The 24,919-nt window shown below is 38.3% G+C and overlaps 1 protein-coding gene across 2 annotated transcripts; it reads left to right on the forward strand.

The window, feature by feature from the left end:
• Positions 1-272: 272 nt before the first annotated feature.
• Positions 273-23,795, forward strand: ANXA3 (annexin A3). Of its 2 annotated transcripts, XM_053461677.1 has the most exons (13): positions 273-350; positions 3,430-3,461; positions 6,402-6,489; positions 7,487-7,581; positions 8,115-8,228; positions 9,239-9,329; positions 9,798-9,877; positions 19,604-19,660; positions 21,073-21,166; positions 21,896-21,991; positions 22,679-22,737; positions 23,078-23,200; positions 23,720-23,795. In XM_053461677.1, exons 2-13 carry the CDS (start codon positions 3,447-3,449, stop codon positions 23,777-23,779), a joined length of 972 nt encoding a protein of 323 aa, XP_053317652.1. In that variant the 5' UTR covers positions 273-350; positions 3,430-3,446; the 3' UTR covers positions 23,780-23,795. The 2 variants fall into 2 exon arrangements, with proteins under 2 accessions (XP_053317652.1, XP_053317653.1); XM_053461678.1 differs by lacking the exon at positions 19,604-19,660.
• Positions 23,796-24,919: the final 1,124 nt, after the last annotated feature.

A 24,919-nucleotide genomic window follows, 5' to 3' on the forward strand; every position in this document is an offset into this window, starting at 1 on the left:
TACTACTGAACACTTTCATGTGCCCCACCTTAAAACTGAATTGTGCATTTTGCATGCTGGGTTAAAAATAAACAAAGCCTCCGGCAGACAAAGGGTTTCAGAAAAAGTTATGATTTTGTGAAGGGAAATGTAAGAGCCCCAGTGTATGGGGAGGATCTCCATGAGAGGTGTGCAGCTGCACCCTCCCCTCTCCTCCTAAAACAAACAGGGGAAGAGGCAGCTCCTCCTAAAACAGGGGAAGAGGCAGCTCCGGGTGCGGTTGCAGAGGCTCATCTGACTCTGCTGTCTGCGGGAGGAAGCTGAAGGAGGCTGGGTGTCTGGAACATACTGTGCTCAGGGCTCACAGCTTGGTGAGTTCTCCTGGATCTCATGACTTTTCATTCAGAATAAACTTTTTAACTTACTGCTGTGATTTTCATGTCCAGCTCAGGATGTGCTTCACACCCATAAATACTGATAGGATTTCATGTGAAATAGAATATGTTTGTACCTTGGAAACTCCTGCAGATCCTCTTGCAATGTCAACCTTATTGCCCACAAGAGGCTCTGCAGCAGCTGAACAAGGAAAAGGAATGAAGGTTTAGAGAAGCACTGGAGGCTCACTGTTTTGGGAACCTTCTTCTAGGTACTCATTCTTACTATTCCTGCCAGTGGCCTGGGTGTGTTAGTGAAGTCCATTGTTGAAGATTTGCCTATATATAGGGATCTTAATGATTATATATATATATATATATATATATATATATATATATATATAATCGGTATATATTATAGGAATTCTAATCAATATACAGGAATTTCTCTGGATCAAGAGAGACGGGAGCCTTTCACACCCTCAGCACCGAAAGGGTTAAGGCTCTGTTTACTGGTAGGTCTACTATAAGTTGGTAGTTTAGGACTGGTAGATGATGGTACCAAATAAACAGGCCTAATTTTTCTCTATACCCCCTGTACGTCTAGATTGTAAGCTTGCGAGCAAGGCCCTCTTTACCTAACATATAGGTTTGTCTTTAGTCTATGAACTGTAAGAAGCGTTGCGTAAATTGTTGGCGCTGTGTAAATAAAATATTATTATTATTGATCTGTATTAGTATCTTATATTTGAGGTTCAGTTAGGAGCAGCACGGGTTAAGACAATGAATGACTCAAATATGTCTTTAAAATACAAAAAATAATACCGTAATTCATGGGTTTTAGTTTTTGTATCCAATGAATCTAATAGCGTATCTAAAAACTCTGATCTGTCCATGCCACAACTTTTACTATTCACTTTTTTGTATGAATATCAGTGAATATCACTGAGCTGCAAAAATCCTTTATAGCCAAAAATTAGTAGTTATACTATACTAATAACGTTAACTACTGCACTATCCCAAATCCAGGATGCGGTTATCCCTATTTATCCTGTTGGCTGTAAGGTATGAGGTTACATGGATAATATAAACCTGTTTATCGGTACAGCGCAACAATGACTCATGTAGAAAAATCAATGTTTTGGATTAACATTCTGAAAAATATTTAGAAATATGCTTTAATCATTGATACATATGGGACCAGTAAAGATTTTAATAAAAATACTATTTATTTAACCTGTAACTGGTGGGCCTAGTGCCATATCAGCTGAGATCATAGTCATTAGTGTCTATACTCGAATTGATAACACGGGCCTTTGGAGCTCATGCTTTGATACCATTGTACTTAAAGCTGAAATTGAAATATAAATACATGTTCTGCTATATAGTTCTCAGAGTGACGTTAGTTCTTTAGAATAAGCACCTTGAGGGTTCTATAAAAGTTTGGAGAGGAAGGTAAGGGTGTGTGTGTGGAATACATGAAGCTTAGGTGGGGCTGCTGACTTGCATCACATCCTGATGGGAAAGTTTACATAAGCTCTAGAGGATGGAGTAAAAGTATTTTCAGTGACCTAACAAAGTCACTGAGTTCTAGCCATGGGCTGGGACTGTTTTAAAGATGCTGTTCCACAAAACGTTAATTGCAGATCATTTTATTCTTTTTTTTTTTTTTTTTTTTTTTGAACATGAGAATGGTGTTCTCTTCAAAATATGAATTAACTTGATTAAAGAATTATTTCTGGGAGGGGTTTGGGTCATAAACCAGTTCTTGGGATACTGCAATTGGTTGCAAAAGTGTTCAGTTCCACAGAGAAACTGGAACAGCACCTAATAAACAGAATGGCTCACAATGGGCAAAGCTATAATGTTTCAGGTTGAACAATATTTTTGTACAGGGATCCACAGGCAGGAAAAAAAAGTATTTTATATGGACGTTTTCATTAGGCTACAAAGTGCATCTTCCATGTAGGAGATACACGGTGATAACTGTCTGAAAAGTTATGTTTAATATTAAATATTCAGGTCTTATATACAACTTCTAGCAATGCCATAAACCAGGGCTCGACAAACCCCAGGTGCCAGGTTGCTATGGCGATTCGAAATCACTTCCTGATGTCTAGGGGTTTGCAGGGGAGAGCTTGGTAGCTGTACAAAAGTACAATGCTCACACGGCACATTGTACTTTGCGTCCAGTGGGGGTCCCAACACCAGTGCTCCCGACCACCGCCGAGCCAGGCTGGAGTGCTGGGATAGGATGTCATTTTCCGGGGGTACAGACGCAAGTGGTATGTGAGAGAACATGGAGCAGAAGGGCTGTCCTGAGCCAACAAAGGTAGAGGAACACAAAAAGTGTGTGTTACTGTGTGCATCTAAGTAAGTATGTTACTGTGTACGTGAGGTATGTGTGTAAGTATGGTAATGTACGTAAGCATGTTAGTATGTTGTTGTGTGCTTTAAGAGTTTTAGTATGTGTTAGTATGGGGGGTGTCTCCTGGAACCATGCCAGATTTGTTGACCCCTGTCATAATGCTGATATATAAATATATATAACATGTCATATACATACCTGCAGTAGACAGTGTAATCTGCACCTTTTTTGAGAATAGGTCCACTTTTACTTTACTTCAGTGCCGTTTGCTTGAATGCTTAATGCTCCTATTTCTTTACATCAGTGATTTTCTTCTCATTCTGTGCGTTCTGTAAGTCTTATTTTGTATATGATGCTGTACTAAGAGGGCCAATCATGCTCATTTTTTCATGAATCTGTAATTATCTATCTCACTGTCCATTTTACCCTGTATAACAGGCAATAGAAACAGAACCCACTAATTTACTGCCTGCTTGTGCCAGTAAGACATACCTGCAGAGCAAACATGGCCATTGCCCAATGTGGCCAGACTCAGCTTGCTCTACAGGCTTGTTTTTTTTTGGCAGATACGGGTTAGGTCACAACCCTCATAGACAGATCCAAGCGTTGGTAATGGGGATGATGTAATAGGAAGGATATGGCCTTACTGTTCGTTGAAAGTAAAGCTTGGCAATTTTTTCTGAAATCTTTTGTAATTTTTCCTTTCAGATTCATTTGAAACCAGCATGGCATCTGCATGGGTAAGTAAATCAGCAAGAGATTCGGGGTCCACATTACTGAGCTAACCTATGCCTTCTGTAGACATCTTCACGCATACAATGTATGTATTTTTATAGGCTCAAGTTTTTTTACATAAATATTGACAGATTGTAAACTTTCACCATTAAGTTCAAAGTCTCAGCTCTATATAAAGCATACTACAACTGGATTGACCAGCTTTGAAAAGTAATTGTGCGAGCTATAATATAACCTCTGTTTACACACCATGTAGTCAGAATTGGTTATTGGAGTGTTTTTGTGAGCTGAATAAATAAGAAAAAAATATTTATATAATGGAGCAAATGAATCTTACTCTGAACTGTCTAAATCACCAAGTTTCTTTGGTAAAAAGGATCTGTCATTTCTACCAAACTTTCAATAGATGCAACAGTAATGTACAAAAATGTGTAACATACAAAAAAAACCCGGTGGAAATATCCATTGCTTTTTACTGTGCGCCAGAAAATCAGGAAAGGATTTACAATAAACAATGACGGCCGCATTCCACAAGCCTTTGTCAGTGGGCAGAGGAACTGAAATGTAACAGCTCTGAAAACCTATTGTGAGAACTGAATTAGTGGGCTCTAAGCTACATTTCTAAAATTGTGATGGCTCATGGTCTGATTTTTTGTTCTGAAGAGCTGCCTCCCGGCAACAACTGGAAAGAAACAACAAAATATTCCTGTTTTATTTTACAGATGGTAGAGGTACCTGTGTGCTCCTGCTGATAAGCCTGGTTGCTATCATTGGCTTGCAGGTCATGCCAAGCACCAGCCCATTCCATTTTAGTTTTGTCAGGGGACTTGACAGAAGACATTTTTTTTTCTCCATAATCTGATAATTATGGTTTGTTCAGAGTACAGGCCACAAGCAGGTGCGCATTGGGAGCATACACTGTGCTGGCAGAGATGCAGGTAGACAACAACAGCCCCACATCCATTCTAACAACAGCCCCACATCCATTCTAACAGCCCCACATCCATTCTAACAACAGCCCCACATCCATTCTAACAACTAGAAGGTCAGAGTATGAAATGGAGCCAAATGGTGCTTAGACCCCGTAGCCAAATACATTTGGGGTTTCACCCTAAATCTTGCTCTTTTTATGCAGTAAATTCATTCCTTGCTTGCTACATGCTCCTCATCTGGTGATGGAGTGCGTCTATTATTTGATGGTATCTCTGTTCATTGTTATGTGTCCTTTGTTCTATCTTTGTTACCTTGCTCCACTTCTCTCCTTAAGCATTTTCTATTTTTGCTTTATCCAGCATTTGTGAACGTAATCTCTTTTCTCTGTCACATTTCTTCCTATATGTATGTATTATACATTTCTTGTGCATAGTTTACCATAGTTTCTAGAAACGTACTAAGGAGTACTGACCCACAAAGCTACGTCGTGTTTCCATTTTAATGTTTTCCTGAGTTAATCCAAGTGGATATAAAAACTTGGGGCTCACTAATAGAGGCTGAGGCATTCTGTATTCAAGTAGAGTTGGGGCCGTGTCCCATGATCCATTCATAAATAAAAGCATGGCATAGCTTAGGATGTCTACTCCAGTTAGGTTATGCATTTTATATTTCTTTTTTTCTACTTTATATATGTCAAATGATTTTTAGTGGTCTGCTTATTTACTACAAGCTTGCCAAAACTAAAGTCTACCTATCTTGGCAACCCCCACACACCACCAGTGTTGAATACATCTGGTTTTAGGAGAGGCCATGTTCACATGTTCCTTCAGCTTGTCATTGATAGATTACAGTCCTTCTGAAGACCAAAAGTATATTTACAGGAATCTATCTTTTATAATAAAATTGTCATTGGAGAAATCAGACCTTCCGCAAGTTGTACTTGTTTGAGGTCCAATCTTTTGATAACCTTCAGCTGCAAAATTCATTTTTCCAAGAGATTCAATGTTTACTTGGAAATGTGATTTCCTGCAGTACTGCAGCTAATAACCTTCCTTCCTTTCCCAGAACTCATTATGTCAACAGTGGCTCTCCAGATCAAGGGTTTCCATTGCTGTGCTATAGTAGCTTGTAAGAGCAGTTAATCTCTTTTCTGATAAATGGCTGTCTCCATCTCGTATTTATCACACAGTAGTATTGTCAAAAATACTTGGCAAACACACACAAAATAATAAAGACTACGTTCACAATCAGAATAGTCAAATTATTGGGTCTAAAACGTTGCATTTAAAAGCATTTTGTAGGACCTCTCAAATACTTGTGAGGCCTTAGTCTTTTTTAAATGTCACCCCTACAAAATATGAGGTCAACCACAAGAAAAAAGTCACTTGAATTTTCCATCATATAAATCACCAAAAATTGTAAATGGATTTATTTGATATATTAGTGCAAAAAACTGGTGAGTGGCTAAAGACAGAGTACTTGCAAAACATTGCTTAGGAGTTTCAGACCATATTCTGGATTTGATGGACCATTTAGAGATGTCTACATTCTACCTAAGTCAAAGGCTAGAGTGAATATATTCTCAGAACTGCACCATAAAGCTATCACTTGCTAAAGGATTATGGACTACAGAGCAATAGAAGGGCTACAAAACTGCTACCATACAGAAGACCTGGCAGGAAGAGTCTGATTGTAAAGAGTAAATTGCCTTATATTAAGAAAACTATACAGATGTTCACTCTCATGACAGAATATAATTTAAAGTTTTGTAATATGTTCTTAGATAAAATAACATTTAAAAAGTCACTGGTCTCTGTTTTTGTTTTCCGTATCCCATTGTACAGCCCCAGAATATGATGGCTCTATATAAAGCAATACATAATAATAATATACTTTTATAAATAGCTATGACTATGACACTGAGGTTCCCAGAAACTGATGTGATACATGATATGATATTATTATACTTACTTCAGTAGTAAGGGTGTTTTGTGTCTGTTTAACCCATTTAGGTTGGCGTTAAAGGAACTGTTAAAGATGCTCCTGGCTTCAATGCAGGCAAAGATGCAGATTCTGTCCGAAAAGCAATCAAAGGACTTGGTGAGTTTAAAGGGGAACTATAGTTTTATTATTTCTTATTATTATTATTTAATACTACTAGTACTAGTATCCCTGTTGTGTGTTTCTTCCATGTCCTTGGAACATGGCCTGACTTTGTATTTCCTTGTTGTTATTGTAAATGCTTCACTCCATGCTCGACCTCCCAACATGCTAAATAGTACTGTGTGATCTATTATACTGCTCGGTTTGCTTCTACGTATGGTTAGAGTGCTTATCTTGGTTTATTCAGTAATGCCTTATAATTTGGACATGACTCTTCCTGTATCTAATGGATTTGGCGCTGTCTCTAGCAAGTACGCTGCTCGTAATATAGTTATCTACTTGCATAATGGTTGCAAATCTGTACTGCATATTTTTAAAATGTTGTCTAATAACAGCCCTGGGGTGACAATTCGTTAATCATACCAGTTGGCAGTTCTAACTTCTTATGGGCTTACTTTTAATGAAGAAGCCTGATTTAAACCGCATTAATAAATTAGTTTATTTTTATTTTTTAAATGCATGCTGGAGTGCATTTTACCCGGACTCCAAGCTGTTGCATGGGAATTGGATCATGCATTGTTTAGTTATGAGTTAGATAATGAAACTTCAGTGTACCTTAAGTCCTCCCCAGCCACCAATGACACTAGGACATGTTAGTGTGTACAGTACTTCCACCTTGGTCACTGAAGCACCAGCCAATCACATGTATGTCAGCATCATTGTTCACATAAAATAGATGTGATTGGCTGCTGCTACTCCAATTGATTTTATTTAGAGCTCATCTCCCATTGACTAGAAGGGGAGTTCTACTGAGCATGTGCCAGATGCGTGTTGTGGTATGCTCCGTGCTTTCAGTAGAAGCAGCTGGGGAGGAGTTACTTGCTGTAAACTACACTGCAGTCCATGAAAAATAAACTTTAATATGCATTTAACATGAAAATAGGGCTGAAGGTTTCACATTCTAATATATATTTATATATGTCTTAACTGCTAGGAACTGATGAGGATTCATTAATCAACATTCTGACCCAGAGGTCAAATGCACAGAGGCAGCTCATTGCCAAGGAATATCAGGCTGCCTGTGGGAAGGTAATGACACAACAGATTGTAATGAAGATGAACAAGAAATTAGAAGGAAATTCTTCAGATCGCTGAGGGAGCTCTTCAGTTCCGAGGTTATCTGCAGTCATCCAATCAAAAAAGTTAATTTAATTATTAGAATACAGACAATATCTAATCTGATTTGGTGGTCTTCACGCATGGTAAGGGGAAGAACCATTACCAAAGTTAAGTAACATGGAGTCAATTGTGGCAGTCGATATGATTAGACCTACGGAATCTGTGGCAAGGAGCTGTTAAATAAACAGATTAATTTGCACATGCCAAGGATGGTCTTGTCCTACAGGGATGAGATCAAGTGCAATTCAACCTTGTATTATTCTCCAAACTATGTATAATGTGGCAGCCTTATGCAAACAAGGTAGCCTATGTAACAATAGGAATCAGAGGTATGCTGTGTTTTTCAGAATATAAGACAAACTTTTATTGTAAAATAATTTTTTATAAGGTATATACTAGATCTTCACTTCTATGTTGCATTAACGGTGTTCTGCTTTATATAGGAGCTTAAAGATGACTTGAAAGGTGACCTTTCTGGTAACCTTGAACATCTCATGGTGTCCCTCATTCTGTCTCCAGCTTTATTTGATGCAAAACAAATAAAAAAGTCAATGAAAGTGAGTGATTGGTCTATTTTCTATCTTAAGTGTCCCAAGTAAACTCTTTCTATAATGTGTATCGGGCATGTTTTCATAAGTATATACTAATGTATGAGTCAGGACGTACAATGTTCTCTTTCTTTCTTTTTTCTTTCTCTTCCGAACTCTGTTTCTGTCCACTCCTCCCCCCATCTTTCTCCTTTTCTGTTTGTTTTCCACTCTTCCCCCTTTTAACGCTATACGGCAGCCCCTCACTCTCCCCTTGCACAGGGGTCTATTGGGCAGCCCCTCACCCCTGCTTGCAAACAGCACTATTTGGATGTTCTTTTACACCCTTCCATACAGCACTATGCGTCAGCTCTTTGGAGGCAAAGTCTCCTTGGGCAGGGTATAGAGCGTAGGTCCCAGAGTTCTGGTGGCAGGGCTTTTATATGTATAGAGATTATATCTGTAAAATGAGCCATTCCCTTAATGGTTGGGACTGGATGTGCTAGTGCTAGTGCTTCTTGGATATTGCTTAGTTTATCCTTAGTTCCATTGGCCTCCTCAGTGGCTTAGTCTCAGCTTCCTTACTTGCTATATTGGTGTACCACTTCTCGATGGAAGGTTTCTCTATGACCCATTGAAGTCTCTTGTAGTGATCAGTCCTTGCCATGATTAGGGTTTGCTCTGGGTTTCCAATACCTGCCCAGCCGTAATTATGTTAATTTAGTTTATGTAATGTCATTTGCTAGTATTTCTTTCCCTGGATAGGGCAGTGTTAGTTTTATTTCTAGGTCCTCTTCCCACTGCATGCATACTTCTCTGCACTTCATCCCTCCATTTTCCTCCATGGATGGCAAGGATACCTTGGTGTACTCACCCTTGTATACATTTAGTTTCCTACTCACTCCTAGTATCTCCGGGGTATATGTAGTCTGGTCCATGTGGGTCAGAGTAATCTCAGAGTATGTGTTCTTTCTCTAGCACCATCCCTTTATACAGACACGCATACATATAACATGCATTACTATTTTCTTTTATTTAAGGGCACGGGGACAACTGAAAGCATATTAATAGAAATTTTAGCTTCAAGGACCAGTAAACAAATGAAAGATGTTGGAGATGCTTATTATACAGGTACATGTCTTATTTAGGGTTTATATTTACAGCATGGAAATTTTGGGATTGGATATAAAAGGAAACGTTCACCAGTTTACCATGTTCCTTCATTGTTGTTAAACCACAAATTCATGGTATTTTAGTATTCCCTTCTTTTATTGACCAATGGCAAATATCTCAGAGCCAGGCACTGATGCCAATGGAAGTTTTTTTTTATTTTTTTTTTTTATATTGTCTTCAAGATTTTGCACGTGGGCTCATTAAGTTTGTTTTTTCTCCAAAAAGTCTCAATTTTAGTTATTCGGTAATTTTTTCTGTCTGTGTGTTACGCATTCTCACTGTTTTGCATTTAAATTACCTTGATCGAATTTCTTTGACCCCTCGTCCAATTATCATTAAAATGTTAATCTAGTATTTAACTAGAATGTAAATTAATTTGGAGCCCCAAGAAATATACCTGACCCTATTGTATTTTTTTTTTTTCAGCGTATGGTAAAAGCCTTGGGGATGAAATTAGTTCTGAGACATCGGGTGATTTCAGGAAAGCCCTGCTGTTCTTAGCCAATGTAAGTCCAAGATCCTCAAAGAGTGGCTGTTATGTCATGTTAAACTGGAGGCTCATAACTTACCCATACTAAATCCATGTTTTGTTATATAGAAAAAAATATTTGTTTTACTTGTTACAATGTAAAAAAAAATTTCAAGAAGCTTTCCTATGGATAAAAGCTGAGAGAAAAGCTCTGGTCTAGTGTTGAGTATAGATGGTACACAGATAGACTGATGCAAATGAGTTGATCGCATATACTGGTTAAAGAACATTTTAACATGGTAGTGAATTTTAATTTCTTCTCGTATGCCAGTGTTCTTGGCACAATTGTTAAAAAATGACTACCTGTAGTTTTAAGATATGCATAATGTTTATATGGTTGGAGTTCCTCCTCTTGAGATCCTTGGTATAGAATGCCAGAGAATTAAGAACACTATTTGTGTGACTTATGAGTCCCCTTAAAAATAAATAATTGTCTGTAATGGCAGAAATTCATCGGAGCATTCAGAATCTCAACACCGGGGGGATTTTCATACGTAGATTTGGCAATATGTGTTTTAACGCATTTTTGGGAAAGCTGCGTGCATTGATCTTGAAGTCTAATTTAATAGTTAATGTCAGTTAAAATAACAGATGCTTTAATCCTACTTTTCATTCATGTTCACTAGCAGATAATATAAAGCTGTTCAGAAGTAAGGAATAATATATCCCGTGTGTCACACTCGCTCTTATATACGGTACAAGAAGCTTGAAGTTTGTTGCCAATTTACATTTGATCTTTTCTTGGAAACTGACTACAACAGTTTTCTTATGTCAAAATATAATTAATACTTCTCAATGTTCCAAAAAAAAAAAACCCCAAAAAACATATCATGTCGTTTGGCTTTGGCGTCATTATCTGTTGATTATTGGTAGAATAAAATAGAACTTTTTGAGTTTATCTGCTTGGATATCAATGCATTGCCTCCAGTTTATTTAGGGAAAAATAAAAAAAGAGAAATTGTAGAGAGGCACACCCAAATAATACAATACGATTGCTAATCGTGGTACGACACCCCAAGACTCTTGCTCAAAAAAGCCCATAAATGACCATGAATAAAGGACGTGCGCATACTAAAACATGTCACAATATGCTACTTATTACAAAAATAAAGCAATACTGTATGGAAAAAAGATATAAAGAAAAATACATAAAATATGCATAAATGGTAATAAAAAAAGCAATACCAGTGAGCGGTAACACGGAGAACCCCCACGGTTTTGGCAGAATGTCTTTATCAAGGGTGATCTGGTGTGTGCCTCCTCCGTTTTATGTTTAGGGAAGAAGCTCTGATGAAATTGAAGCCCATTTAAGATCCACACTTCAACCTCCCCAGTGAGGCCATAACATAAGGTTTGCATATGGAATACATACAAAAAAGGGCCAGGTTCTGTTTATTGGGTCTGGTGATCTTCTCTGTTGGTTGGACATTATAAATGGATGGACAGATTCCATGAGCCAGCTAGCAATGGCTTCTACAGTTTTACTGATTATGTCTATAGATTTTTTGTTATTTTATGTTGAATCTCATAGTCTCTCCACTCTTAGCTCCCAGTGCTGGCCCCTTGGTTTTCATTGCCGGCTTCTAAATGTTTTATGTATAGATTTGTCCCACCAATATAGAGTACATTTACGTTTCACATTCACCAGATTGCAAACTCTTTGTAACAGCCTGAGGAATGCAAAACAGATTTATATCTCTGTGTTAACTCCTGATGTTGCTAGAGATTCCAACCCTTTCTGTATTTCCGTTTCCTTCCTCACTGCCATCTCCTACAATCGCAGAAGCAATGGATGCAGTTACGGAAAGGCCCTCTCAGTGGACAGTGTGGTCAGCTGTGGGCTAAAAAGAGAGTATTTCTGTCCCATTGGGCTTCCAGCACTCCCACTTTGGGAATCTTATCTGAAGAAGTCTTTCGGTTCATCACAAACTTTTCGGTCCACTTACTTTTTTTTTTTGAGGGTCGTTTTATTGCTAATAAAGTGTTTGCTAATCCCCCACTCGTTATGAATATTAGGAATTTTTTCAAGATTCTTCAAAATTAAGTTTGCTCCCCTATGTGCTTTTGCTGATAAAAATGAGACTCAATGACCTAGTGATTACAAATTATACTATCAACGCCTTCATCAATTACCTTACCAGGGATTACCTGTAATGAATGGAATCTTCACAGCCTGCCAGTGAGACGTACTATGACATCATAAGAATGTTTATCCTGTGTTGTTTTCACACTAGTTTTATGTTAACAGACTCAAATGAAATCACAAGAGAGTTTACATTTTTGTTGAAAAAACATTTTTTTTATTTAAGTTATAAGAGAAAATAGTACAGTGACAAGGAAAGAAACAAAGAATCTTTAGTGCAATTAAACAGCCCTAAAGGGGAAGAATCCTTCCAGAATTAGTCTGCAGTCCACATCCTAGTGATCCAGAGGAAGGCGAAAAAACTTGGAGGACAAAGATTGTATTCCAAGCCAAAAATTCCTTCCTGACCCCTGGAAATGGCGATCGGTTACTTTTCCCTGGATCAGGAACGGACCGCAGAACCCTCCCTGTAAGGGAAGGACCACTGAAGTCGACAATTGAAGGGAGGGGCACTCTGAAGTGCTCCCCCCTCACCAGAAAAAAACAAACTCTTGGTTCCACCACAGCATTTTCAAAACAAATAGAACAAAAAAAAATTCCGGTTGCTTGTTTCATGCAGTTTGATCAATGAAATAAAAAAAGCGCATACTTGATAAAGAGCTCCATCCTTGAAGCCCCAGCCCTTTCGGATGATGTATTAAACACACCAGGTGAAAGGGCCGGGGCTACTAGGGCCACGGTGGACACCAGACCCCCTTTTCTTTTCGGGGCTGTGCTCACTGAAGGGATAAGTGGCCTCTTCTTTCCCTCCTCAGCCAGAAAGCCTACAGGAAGGGAAGGATCACTGAAGTCGCCAATTGATGGGGGGGTACTCTGAAGTGCCCCCCTCACCAGAAAAAAATATAAACTCTTCATTCCATCATGGCATTTTCAAAACAAATAGAACAAAAAAAATGTACCGGTGCTTGTTTGATGCAGTTTGATCAATAAAATTAAAAAAAACCCTCACTCAAAAAAAAATTGCATGTGCGCTGTGAAAGAAGGCTTGCAGACTTGATAAAGAGTTCCATCATTGAAGCCCCAGCCCTTTGGGTTGGTGTAATAAACATTGCATGCACCGCACAACAGGTGAAAGGGCCGGGGCTAGTAGGGCCATGGCGGACACCAGATCCCCTTCTTCTTTTCTTTTGGGGGCTGCACTCACTGAAGGCATAGGTGGCCTCTTCTTTCCCTCCTCAGCCAGAACACCTACTGGAAGGCCAGATCTTCCTGGACCCTCCCTGTAAGGGAAGGACCACTGAAATCATCAATTGATGGGGGGGCACTCTGAAGTGCTCCCCCCTCACCAGAGAAAACATAATCTCTTGGTTCCAGCATGGCATTTTCAGAAAAAAAATTGAACAAAAAAAAATTCCGGGTGCTTGTCTGATGCAGTTTACAAAATGAAATTTAAAATAATCACAAAAAAATTTGCATATGCAGACTTGATAATAAAGAGCTCCATCCTTGAAGCCCCAGCCCTTTCGGGTGATGTAATAAATACTGCATGTACTGCACACCAGGTGAAAAGGCCGGGGCTAGTAGGGCCGCGGTGAACACCAGGCCCCCTTCTTTTCTTTTGGGGGCTGCGCTCACTGAAGGGATAAGTGGCCTCTTCTTTCCCTTCTCAGCCAGAAAGCCTACAGGAAGGCCGGATCTTCCTGGACCCTGCCTGCAAGGGGAAGGACCACTGAAATCACCAGTTGATGGGTGGGGGTACTCTTGGTTCCATCATGGCATTTTCAAGATAAATAGAACAAAAAAAAATGCAGTTTGATCAATGAAATTAAAAAATCATAGCTCAAAAAAAAAAGTAGCATGTGCGCGGTGAAAGAAACGATGCAGCTGTATAGATAAATATCTCCATCCTTGAAGCCCCAGCCCTTTAGGACACACCAAGTCAAAGGGCCGCGGCTAGTGACAAATAAAAATAAAAGTGCTAAGAGGGGTCCAGGGTGCCAAGTGCGAAACTGAAAAGGTTACAATTACCTCCCATGTACTGCAGCCAGACTCGGACCACCTAGGCACATAGCAATCTCTGGTCTTCCATCTAACTCTGCCTCAAAGAACAAGCCTTCACAGGCACTCTCTTGACCTTCTAAAAAGGATGAGAAGAGGACCTCTTAAGACATTGCTGGTGTAGTTAAAAAGATCTTCTATCCCAACTGGCCTCACACACTGCAGGCACCTTCTTGGTCTATTATGACAGCAAGCATTATGATGCAGTGTGGGTGTGGCTTTAACAAACCCTTATATGGTTACCTGCTAAGCGTTATGTTGTAAAGTGGGTGTGGCTCTTACATGCCTTATATGGTTACATGCTAAGCTTTATAATGTAAAGTGGGTGTGTCTCTAACATGCCTCATATGGAAAAACTGCATCCAGGTGTGGCTTTAGCATCTCTTAACTGAGGAAATAAAATATTTATTTTAACCCATTGTTGTCCAGTTACTGTCCTATATGGTGACTGGAGTCTTCTGTGTGGCCCTGGGACTCCATATACAAACCCACAGATACATTGCATAATTAATTATTAAAAGCTCCAGCTTTGCTATGTGGCTTTTTTATTATAAAAGCGGAGCAAAAACATTTTATATTAAATCAGACACACATTTTAGATTCATATTTACCGTTTAGTTTACTGTGTGTGTTTCTACCGGAACCTTTATATTTTATTGGCATGAATAGATTATATTATAATTCACATTAATATTTCATGTCACAATAGAATATTTCTTCTTACGAGTAACTGCTGCTGCTGGCCAGTAAGACCCAAATTCTATAACCTCCATACATATCGATAAAGATTATTATTAACAGTGAAACATGCTTGGTTATCCTCTGTGAATGTGCTACTCTAACCAAAGCTTTTAAATTTCCCATGTTTTGCATAATAATTGTAAACTGCATGCATGTAGTTACCGGCTCTGAGACTATAATTACCTGCCATACCTACCAACAGTCCAGAATTTCCTATGCAAGACCCAACAACTGGGTTCATATCCTGTGCTGCAGATTATCCTGTTTGTTGCCAGTGTTGGTGTTTTATAACGACAGAACCCGTCAGGTATCTTTGACTCTGAGAATATGTCCTTTACCCTGAGATTAAATCTTTATAGTTCCAGATTATGACAACTTTAAATTTAACTCTTCCAGATCCATATGCCACGAGAGCTCTCTGTTGCCCATTGTAAAATCAATTGCCCAACCTACTCGTCCAAGCAGAGCAACTTTAAACAGACTCTGCTTTGGAAGCCATTGGGTATCAGGCATGCAGATAGCATTTCACCCGAATAGTGTATTGACTCTTAAACATAGAATGGGTTTGAGTGGAAAAGACCCCTAAAATGTTAATCAGAGACATAATAAGCATTAAGTATAACCTCTCATACCACTGTCTGTGTATTCGGAGGGGTGAGTGCCCAACCCCCTAACCCTGCCTGCATACGTACACTGACTTACTGGATGCTATATAGAAGAACATTTAGCAGCCCTTGGTATTTTTATTTTTACAGAAACTGGACTTTAAAAAAAAAAAAAACGTAAACAATCCCTGCAGATACCACTCAATCCGGATTTAGTGTCTAAATACCCTTCTTCTATATGTATTTTTGTAGATATGCTTTGTTCACACTACTTTTGAAATTTTATTTATAATACAATTACATATAACGTTTGGGATTACAGAAGCACTGTAAATTCACAGAAAATTCCATAATCCTCTAAAAGTAGTTTTTTTCCAATGCATCAGCCCTGGCATGTGAAGTTTATGCAATATGTATTTGTTTTGTGTGGATATCAAAATGCCAAAACCTGTTTACTACACATAAAAACACCAAGTGAATATTATGTGTAAAGAGTAATTTGGGTGCAAAGTGGTACAATCAGCAGAAACACTTTTAGTTGCAATGGTGATTGTACCATATTTACAGAGGGAAATAGTTTCCTTGGGTTTCCAAATTGGAGGCATTATTGGAGGCCTGATTATAAGACGACCCCGATTATAAGACGAGGGGTATTTTTTAGAGCATTTGCTCTGAAAAAAACCTTGTCTTATAATCGAGCAAATACGGTATTGCTCTAGATACCTTAGTAGTAAACAACCAGTGTTAAATTGAGATCTGTATTTGTCATTATCCCTATTTTTGTTAAACATGCTGCCAAGCCGGCACTCACCGTGGGACAGGCTATGAAGCAGCTGTCCATTCCTGGTTGATGTGTCTCTAATCCGCTTTGTTTAAATGTTCCCCTTTGAAATCTCTTGGGACCATTCCAAGTGTAAAGGTGAGTCCAGACAGGGACCTCCTTGCTTACTTGTGCCTACTGTACCAACCATACCCCACTGATGAGGCCATGAAGGCTAAAATGTATGTCTGCTGTTTGTGGGTTCCCTTGTGCAGGGCTAATTTGACCTCACTGTAACGGCACAAGAGAGCGAAAACTTGAGATGTTCACAAGTGGGGGCTCACTATAGGACAGGCTATGAAGCACCTGGCCTTTCTTGGTTGATGCATCTCAAATTTGCTTTATTTGTTATAAACATACCTGGGAAAACTCCGGGAGTGACAAGCTGCTTCCCTTGGTCTCCAAGACAATTTCTCTCTCTCACTTTCTTCTCTGAGCAGGGAAGTGGTGTTTGACTATGGCCACTCCTTGTCTACTTTCCCTCCTACACCTTGCTCACATAAGACTGTCTTGGGCTTGCCCAGCCTCCACATCTACTTATCCTCACCTTCTCACAAAGCCACTCCCCAGGAAAGGGAGACCTCTCGGTAACTACCTGTGATTCAAGAAGACTTTTGAGGCAGTTCCTACAGGACTGGAGTAATTCAATATCCGTTTCATTTCTTCTGGTTTAGTTACTTGTAGGGCTGCAACAACAACGAATCGATAAAATCGATAATGAAAATCGTTGTCAACGATTTTCATTATCGATTAGTTGAATCGATTTTTATCGATTTTATAAAATTATTTTTTTCAGAGCAAATGCTCTGAAAAATTCCCCTCCTTCTATGATCCGACCTCAAATAGAGATCGGATTATAACACTAGAATCCAGATCCCCCACAGGAGACCTGGATTCTTCCTCTCTGCCAGCCGTTGAGGGTCTGTGCAAAACGCGCAGACATCCTCCGCTTCTCCCCTCCACTTCCGCTTCTCCCCTGCACTTCCGCTGGGGCTTCTATTACTGAACTCCGGTGTCACGTGACTTTCCGGACCGGCGCACCATCATGGAAGCCCCAACGGAAGTGGAAGGGAGAAGAGGCTGTCCGTGCGCATCGCACAGACCGTCACCGGCTGCCGGAGACGATCCAGGTCCCCTGCAGCGCTGCAGGGGATATGGATTTTAGTGCGCGATGTACGCAACCTCCGCTACTTCCCTTCACTTCCACTTCTGCCTGCCCCACCAGGGGTTAATATATCAACAGAAGGAAAACGGGACAAATAAGCACCACTGGGCAAGCTAAGTCTGGAGTATTATATTTATTTTTATGCTTATTTGCCCCGTGTTTCTTCTGTTGATATATTAACCCCTGGTGGGGCAGGTAGAATTTTTTCAGGATCTATTATGTGCATTCTTAATTTGTGTTTTCTATTTTTTGATTGCTGTAATATTTGATTTATTGTTTCTATTGTGTGTGTGTGTGTGTGTGTGTATATATATATAATGTGTGTGTATGTGTATATATATGTGTGTGTGTATATGTGTATATATTGTATTGTGTATTATCTATTCTTTTTTTGTCTATTTATTAAAGCATATATTTTTATACTTATTTTAGCTCTGTCAGTTTTTCTTATATCAGGGGGGTATAAGGCATATCAGGGGACAGAGTGGCAAATAGGGGGCTATAAGGCATATCAGGGGGCTATAAGGCATATCAGGGGGGGGCACAGTGGCATATAGGGGGGTATAAGGCATATCAGGGGACATCTCTGCATATAGGAGGTATAAGGCATATCTGGGGCAGAGTGGCAAGCTGGGGGTGAGATGTGCATAACTGGGGGCAGGTTGGCAAATAAAAGAAAATATAAACAGCATTTTTCTCAATCATAGTTTTTATTAAATATGAAAAATAGTTTACATGAATATTTACTAGTAAAACTTTTTTTGGTATTTTGGTAAAACTTAGTTTGAGAAATAATGTGTTTTGGTTTCTTGTACCTTTTTAAAATATAGCTTTAATTATTATCTTAGTAAAATAAGAAGGCAAATAGAGAAATGCCATTGTGATAAAGAGATAAAAGTGTTAATGACACATCTTAATGTAAATTATACATTTTTATTTTAAATAAACAAACAATTAGCATATTGTTTTTTTATCCAATTAATCGAAAAAGTAATCAGCCAACTAATCGATTAGGAAAATAATCGTTAGTTGCAGCCCTACTAGACAGTAAGGGGACATGACTAGGGAAACTCAGAACCAGATACCTACTGATAATCCAGTATTATTTTTATAGTTTTGCATCATGTAACTAACTTTTCTTCACAAGGGAAAAGTAATTAGCTACCTAGATCCCTACTAATCACAGAGATCCCTATTTTCTTCTTCATGTTTTTTCCCTAATGTTGTTATACCAATCACCCACTAATTTGCAAATGAGGGGTTAGGACTCATGGTACTTTAAAAAAAATAAAAAAATAATAATAATAAAAAAAAAAATCATAAAATAATACCTTCAATGGCTAATTTATAGAAAGGGCCTAGGCATCCTGAAATCTTGAATAACTGCGCAGACGGTAAATACATTTGAATGTTTACTTCACCTTGGGGATTTCTGTGTTCCAGAAGTTCTACAGGCTATCGCTGTACCATCCTTTTTCTCAGTTTAGTGACTTATGTCCTTGTACAAAAATGTATTTCTCTTTGAGGCATGCATTCGAAAAAATCTCAGAGCTTGTAAATGATTTCATATCCTGTAGTTACCAATATATGAACAGAGTGGTCACCAACAGATGGCTGCATAAGACGTATGTATGTGTATGTGTGTGTGTGTATATATATAATATATATATATATATATATATATATATATATTATATATATAAACACACAATTATACAAGTTGCTTTGCTGTGTAGCCTTTGATTTGTAAACACTACGGTATGAGAGGCATCTGGTTGATTAATTTTAGCTTTTAGAGGGCCATATTTGACAACAGGTACTGCAATGAGAATAATAATCCAGAATCATAAATCCTGCAAATAGTTTTTGTTTGCTATTTTATTACAGTTTAAGAACTGTCAGCAAGGTGCTATCTTCTTGGAAAATGAAGATGGTACATTATACTCCGAGTAAACTACTTATAAACCTTTAGAATTATCCCAAGTCAGTGATAACCTTCAGTGCTTAATTGTGCTTTTCATTATACTTGTGTATAAATTGCATTATTAAAGTTTAATGGGGTACCGATCAGAGTGAAGAGATATGATTTGGTACATAGGCTGGTAAATGATGTGGGTTTAATTGTTGCCTCAGATTGAGGATGACCTTTTAGCGCTGTTTACAAAAACACAATCAATCTCCATATATTTAATCTATAAGAAAAACGGTTTTCCTTTTTTTTTCCCCCACAGGCCAGACGTGACGAAAGTTCAAAAGTGGATGAACATCTTGCTAAAAAAGATGCAGAGGTAAATTAAACTAGACGTGGCTCCCCTGTAGCTCTGAGGCGCTGACATCTTAGAATGATATATAAAGCTTGCCTCCCTTATTTTACATACTAATGACTCGGTATTGCTGCATTTGAAATGGCTCGATTTGTCAAGTAGCAATTTGGGATTATAAATGTTGCATTATGCAGGTTATCCATTTTAATGATTTGTTCATTGATTAAGCGCTCCTGTGTTTATCCAACAAACTGTGTGATTTGGTCCACGATACATTTAGGTCTGCTGGCGATGTGCTCAACAATATTAAAACTTTATTTGCAAGGGGCTAACTCACAGCATGGTGGGCAGACAAAAGGGGTGGACAAGTGTTCCCTCCATTTTATTCTATTGACATTGTGAGCTAAATATGCCATCACCTTGCTTCATGAGTTTCAAAATATTAACCATTGTCAGTATGTGTGTATATATGTATCCATAGATGTATATATAATATTACATCTACCTCTGTTTTGCATTGGGAGTGTTGTAGGGCTCCTTCTATGTAAAAGATCCCTTGCAGGGTCTGTAAAATTCAAGTCATCATGTTCAACCCTTCTACCTTCTACTCTTGATCCAAAAGAAGGCAAATGGGGAAACATTCCTTCTTGACTCCAAAAGGCACTTGGATTTCTCCTTGGATCAAGAAGCTCTGTATGTCATGTCTTGCTAAAAAATATATCCAGACCCCTTTTGAAGGCATCTAATGTATTGGGTAACACCACCTCCCTTGGCAGTGAATTCCATGACTTTATTGTCCTTACTGTAAAGAATCCCTTCCTTTGTCGTCTATGAAATCTCCGCTCTTTCAGTCTCAGAGGGTGATCTTTGTATATTTCTGTTAATGAACAGGTCACTGAAGAGTTGTTTATATTGGCCCTGCATATATTTATATAAAATTATCATAATCAAATCAAATAAGCTTTTCGTGATATAACTCGCCAATTGATATTGGAGGCTTCTGCCGGTCTCAAATTTACCACCTTCAATGTCTGGACAGAGATGCTATACGCTTCTAATGAAAATCCCTCCAAATTACGTTGTTTAAAAACAACAGGTGGAAAGGACCCAAATAACAAGCCCTTCAAATTAGTGAGAGGCATGTAACAAGAGTCAATTTTCTTTATCTGTCCCCTAAACCCAGCAAACCCCCCAAATAGCTAAAAACATATTAAGGGCAGGCAACATATTCAGTGTGCACTATCCAATCATGTCCAAAACAAATTGATAGAAAGGCACATAAAGGACTCTATAAGGGTTTAAATTCTGCCTTGAGTCCTGGCTACTCTAGGCCCCCTGGTCGATACATTTGACTTTGCCACTAGAACACAATTATATAAGTGACACGGTATAAACACAAATCTATTGACTCTTGTGATGTTGCATTTTCTTTCTAGGTCCTATACAATGCAGGGGAGAAAAAATGGGGAACAGATGAAGATAAATTTATTGAAGTTCTCTGTTTGAGAAGCTTTCCCCAACTCAGACTAAGTATGACACATCACATTGCAATTTTGTTTCATAATAGTTGAAAGGTTGGTTCAGAAATGCTCATGTTCTCAATCCTATTTAATTATAATATCATTTTTTTTGCTAGTGGAGAAAATGCTAAATTATTTTATCAGAGATGCAGAACCTAAGCACATAGTAAAGTAATACATGTTTAAAGCAGATTCCAGAGAAAGTTGAGGAGAACTGCTAACTCCACCAGACAAATTAAGAATGTAAAAGAAGCAAAGTTGATTGTGTAAGGAATGGATTCTGTTGGTAATAACAAAACGAAAAAGTTTTTCCTATTGGTGAAAAGTTAGACATATTTACCTAATCCTGGGATTATGTAAATCTAAATTAATCTTTATATAACAATTTGTGTGTTTCCCCCCCCAAATTCTTTGGAAATTTGACGTATAGTGAATAGTGAAAAAATAGTGTCTGTTATATTGGTTTCACAGGATAATTATTAGTCCCAGGGTATTTTTTTTTTTGCCTTGCCTACCTGTAAAATATTGGTGGCAACTCTAGTGGAAAACCTATGGAGAAATATTATTATTATTCTTAAGTGAATTTTCATATTTTCATTCAATATTTGGAGAATTGCTTTAATTCAGTAAATCATGTTAGATAAACAAATTGCCAGTTTAAAAAATCCAAGTTTTAATGTAACCGATATTATTCAAAGATATATACTTTATCCATATTTGTCTTATTTTCCGTGAACAGCATTTGAAGAGTACAAGAAAGTCAGCAATAAAACTATTGAAGAGAGCATTGCTGGTGAAATCTCTGGCCATCTTGAAGATTTACTTCTTGCCATAGGTGAGACATTGCAGTATCTGTGGTTAAATAACAATAAGAAAAAAATGGCTCAAGAGTAGATAAAGTTGATACTTTTTTGGGACTTTATAGAAAAAGATGTAACGTTACAAAAACTTTCATCTGCAGAAGAACCTTTTGAGGTCCCATGAGCAGGGCAGTCTGGTTTGTGGAATGGATTGGAGCAGAGTAATTCCAATACTTTTCAATGACATTTGTATCTCCCAAAATGGTCTAACCGATAGGTACTGATTCAAGTGTAATAGAAAACTGATGGCGATGTCCACAGTTAGTAAGGATGTTAGGGAAGTGTGTATAGGATTTTACCAATCTGTTAACAACTTTCAGAACAGATTTTATATCTTGCCGTGGAAAGTTTGGTGACATTGAAACGTTGGTGGGTTGCATGGAAAACTGTTCCATTTGTAATCCGTAAAGCTGGTAGCGAGCTAGAGCTCCCGTTAGAGGAAAGTATGGATGAGTCAGATGGACGATTTATAGGGTAGTAAAGTAGAGAGATTAGAGCGAGAGGTGTGTTCGTGATCATAAAGAGATTGCAGAGGGCTGTAATGCTCTATGCTGAGATGAATATGTTTTAAAATATGTATACAGAGAAGCTTTCTTACATACATAATTATATTTCATTCAAGTCCGGAACACAATGACATGACTTACTGTGTTTTCTTGCAGTGAAATGTGCAAGGAACACTCCAGCTTTTTTTGCTGAAAGGTTACACAAATCACTCAAGGTGAGAATAATCTTATTAAACAAGCAGGTGTGCAATAAGTAAATTGAACAGATGGATTTGTAAAAATAGCATGGATACTATTCTTTAGTGTTTTATAAAACCTATTGAATTTGACTTTAAGCCCTTTTTCAATGTGTCCTGTACAACAGCTTGGTGACTAGTGAATTAAGTTCACCTTTTTCTCCCTCTGTGTAAATAAATTGATTTATGAAATAATTTGTTAGTGCCCATGCTTGTTTGTGAAGCCGAATCTGTATTGTGCAAGGGGAGAAGATCTGCACATAGCAGGTATGCACATGAAGATTTGGCATAAAATGTGCTTTTATATGTTATGTATTAGGGTGCCGGGACAGATGAGTTCACCCTGACAAGAATAATGGTTTCTAGATCTGAAGCTGATCTTCTGGATATACGTTCTGAATACAAGAAGCTGGCTGGGTACTCTCTGCATTCCGCAATCAAGGTTAGTACCAGGATATATACAAACACATTACATACACATTACATACACATTACACACACACTACACACACACACACACTATTTTGGACTGATATTAATCTCACTGAACCCAGGCTGCTGGATGTTATGTATTTCTATATGTGTGTTTATGTTTTTGTAATGTCTAACAACATCCAGTGACTTGCTTCTGATTCACAAATGTGTAGAGATCTAAATTCAAGTATTTATATGGTTCTTGGAAAATACCCTAATTAGCAGGTAAAATTCATTTGGGCACATTATAGTAAATAGTTTTATCTCATCATGTCATGCACTGAACCAATAGCTTCAACCAAGAAGCTGGACACCATATCATATGCTAACTCATCAGAGGCATCCATCTGGACCTAATTTGCTTGGTTATTCCTCCCTATCAATTTCTTCCATTTTTTTAAGTGAAGCATGAGGTTAGAGGAGATCAGGTTAATCGAGGGGTTGGTTTCATTTACAAACTGCTGTGTTCATTTTTATTTTCTTGCAGTCTGATACGTCTGGGGATTATGGGGCAGCACTCCTGAAACTTTGCGGAGGTGACGACTAAATGAAAAAGGAAAGAATTTTTTAAAAACAAAAAAAGTTTACACTGTGTTTTTCACTCTACTCGCATCTGTGAAATTAAATATTTAAAATTCTGTAGTCTGTGTGATTCTGAGTTAATATCATCACACATATAAAGTGTGTTTTGTACTTCAGGAAAGCTGATGTGCAGTGTTATTTAGGTCCATGCCTCATATTCATTATGTCATCACATACTCTGGGACTGAATTGCTGCTGTATGGGCTTTTGTGTCTTGGTGCTCTTTGAAAACATCCTTTCTCCTTGATTGTTTGAGCACAGCCCTACGGGCAGCATAGCCTGTATTGTACGGACCAGTTTTTTTAAATGTTTCTGATACATTGATTCAAATAAGAAAGAGAATGGCCTACTTTCAAGAACTGCTAACAGTACTGGGTAGAGATTTACATTCTACATCCACTGTTGCATATTTGGTATTAAGCTGAATCCATTCAGAACTCAGGCAATTTTCCTGACCATGTATGCTGGAGAAGGTGTGATTGCCAGGGGATTAAGCTTCCTTTTGGGAATCGATGAATGTTGTAAAATTACAGGTGAAAGTTAACCAGATGGGTTTCCAGCAGCCACTTAAACCCTTTAGGGCAATGGGCGGTCCCTAAACCCATAAAAAAAAAAGTATTTTGAGCCCGTACATGTACGAGCTTTGTCATTAAGGGGTTAACATACCCCAATTTCTATATTCTTGTTCAAAACATCCTGCTGAAATGTCTATGTACAGCTAGATGGCTCCCCACCTTGCCCTGAAAATCCAACATAGTGCTTTTCATAAGGCAATGGGCTCAGGAGGTAGAGGACAAGCAGACTGTGTAGGACACGGTGCTCTGTTTGATGGTGTATATGGTATTATGTACTGGCATTTTTGCCTCTGGTTTTAATTTCACTCATTTCCCACCTCTTGTCTCACCCTTTTTCCTTTATCTTAATTTTTGACTGACTCCTTACTCCTATATTAAACAGAATTCCATTACAAATGGAAATGCCACTTGCCTAATTAATATTGGTCTGGACTTGATCACGCCTAGACATTTCTTCCTTATGTGGAAGCTCTCACTAAAGCCAAGGACATACAGTGCTGTGAAACATTATTTGCCCCTTTCACGGTTTC

This window comes from Spea bombifrons, chromosome 1 (assembly GCF_027358695.1).
Source record: "Spea bombifrons isolate aSpeBom1 chromosome 1, aSpeBom1.2.pri, whole genome shotgun sequence".
NCBI classification, from domain to species: domain Eukaryota; kingdom Metazoa; phylum Chordata; class Amphibia; order Anura; family Pelobatidae; genus Spea; species Spea bombifrons.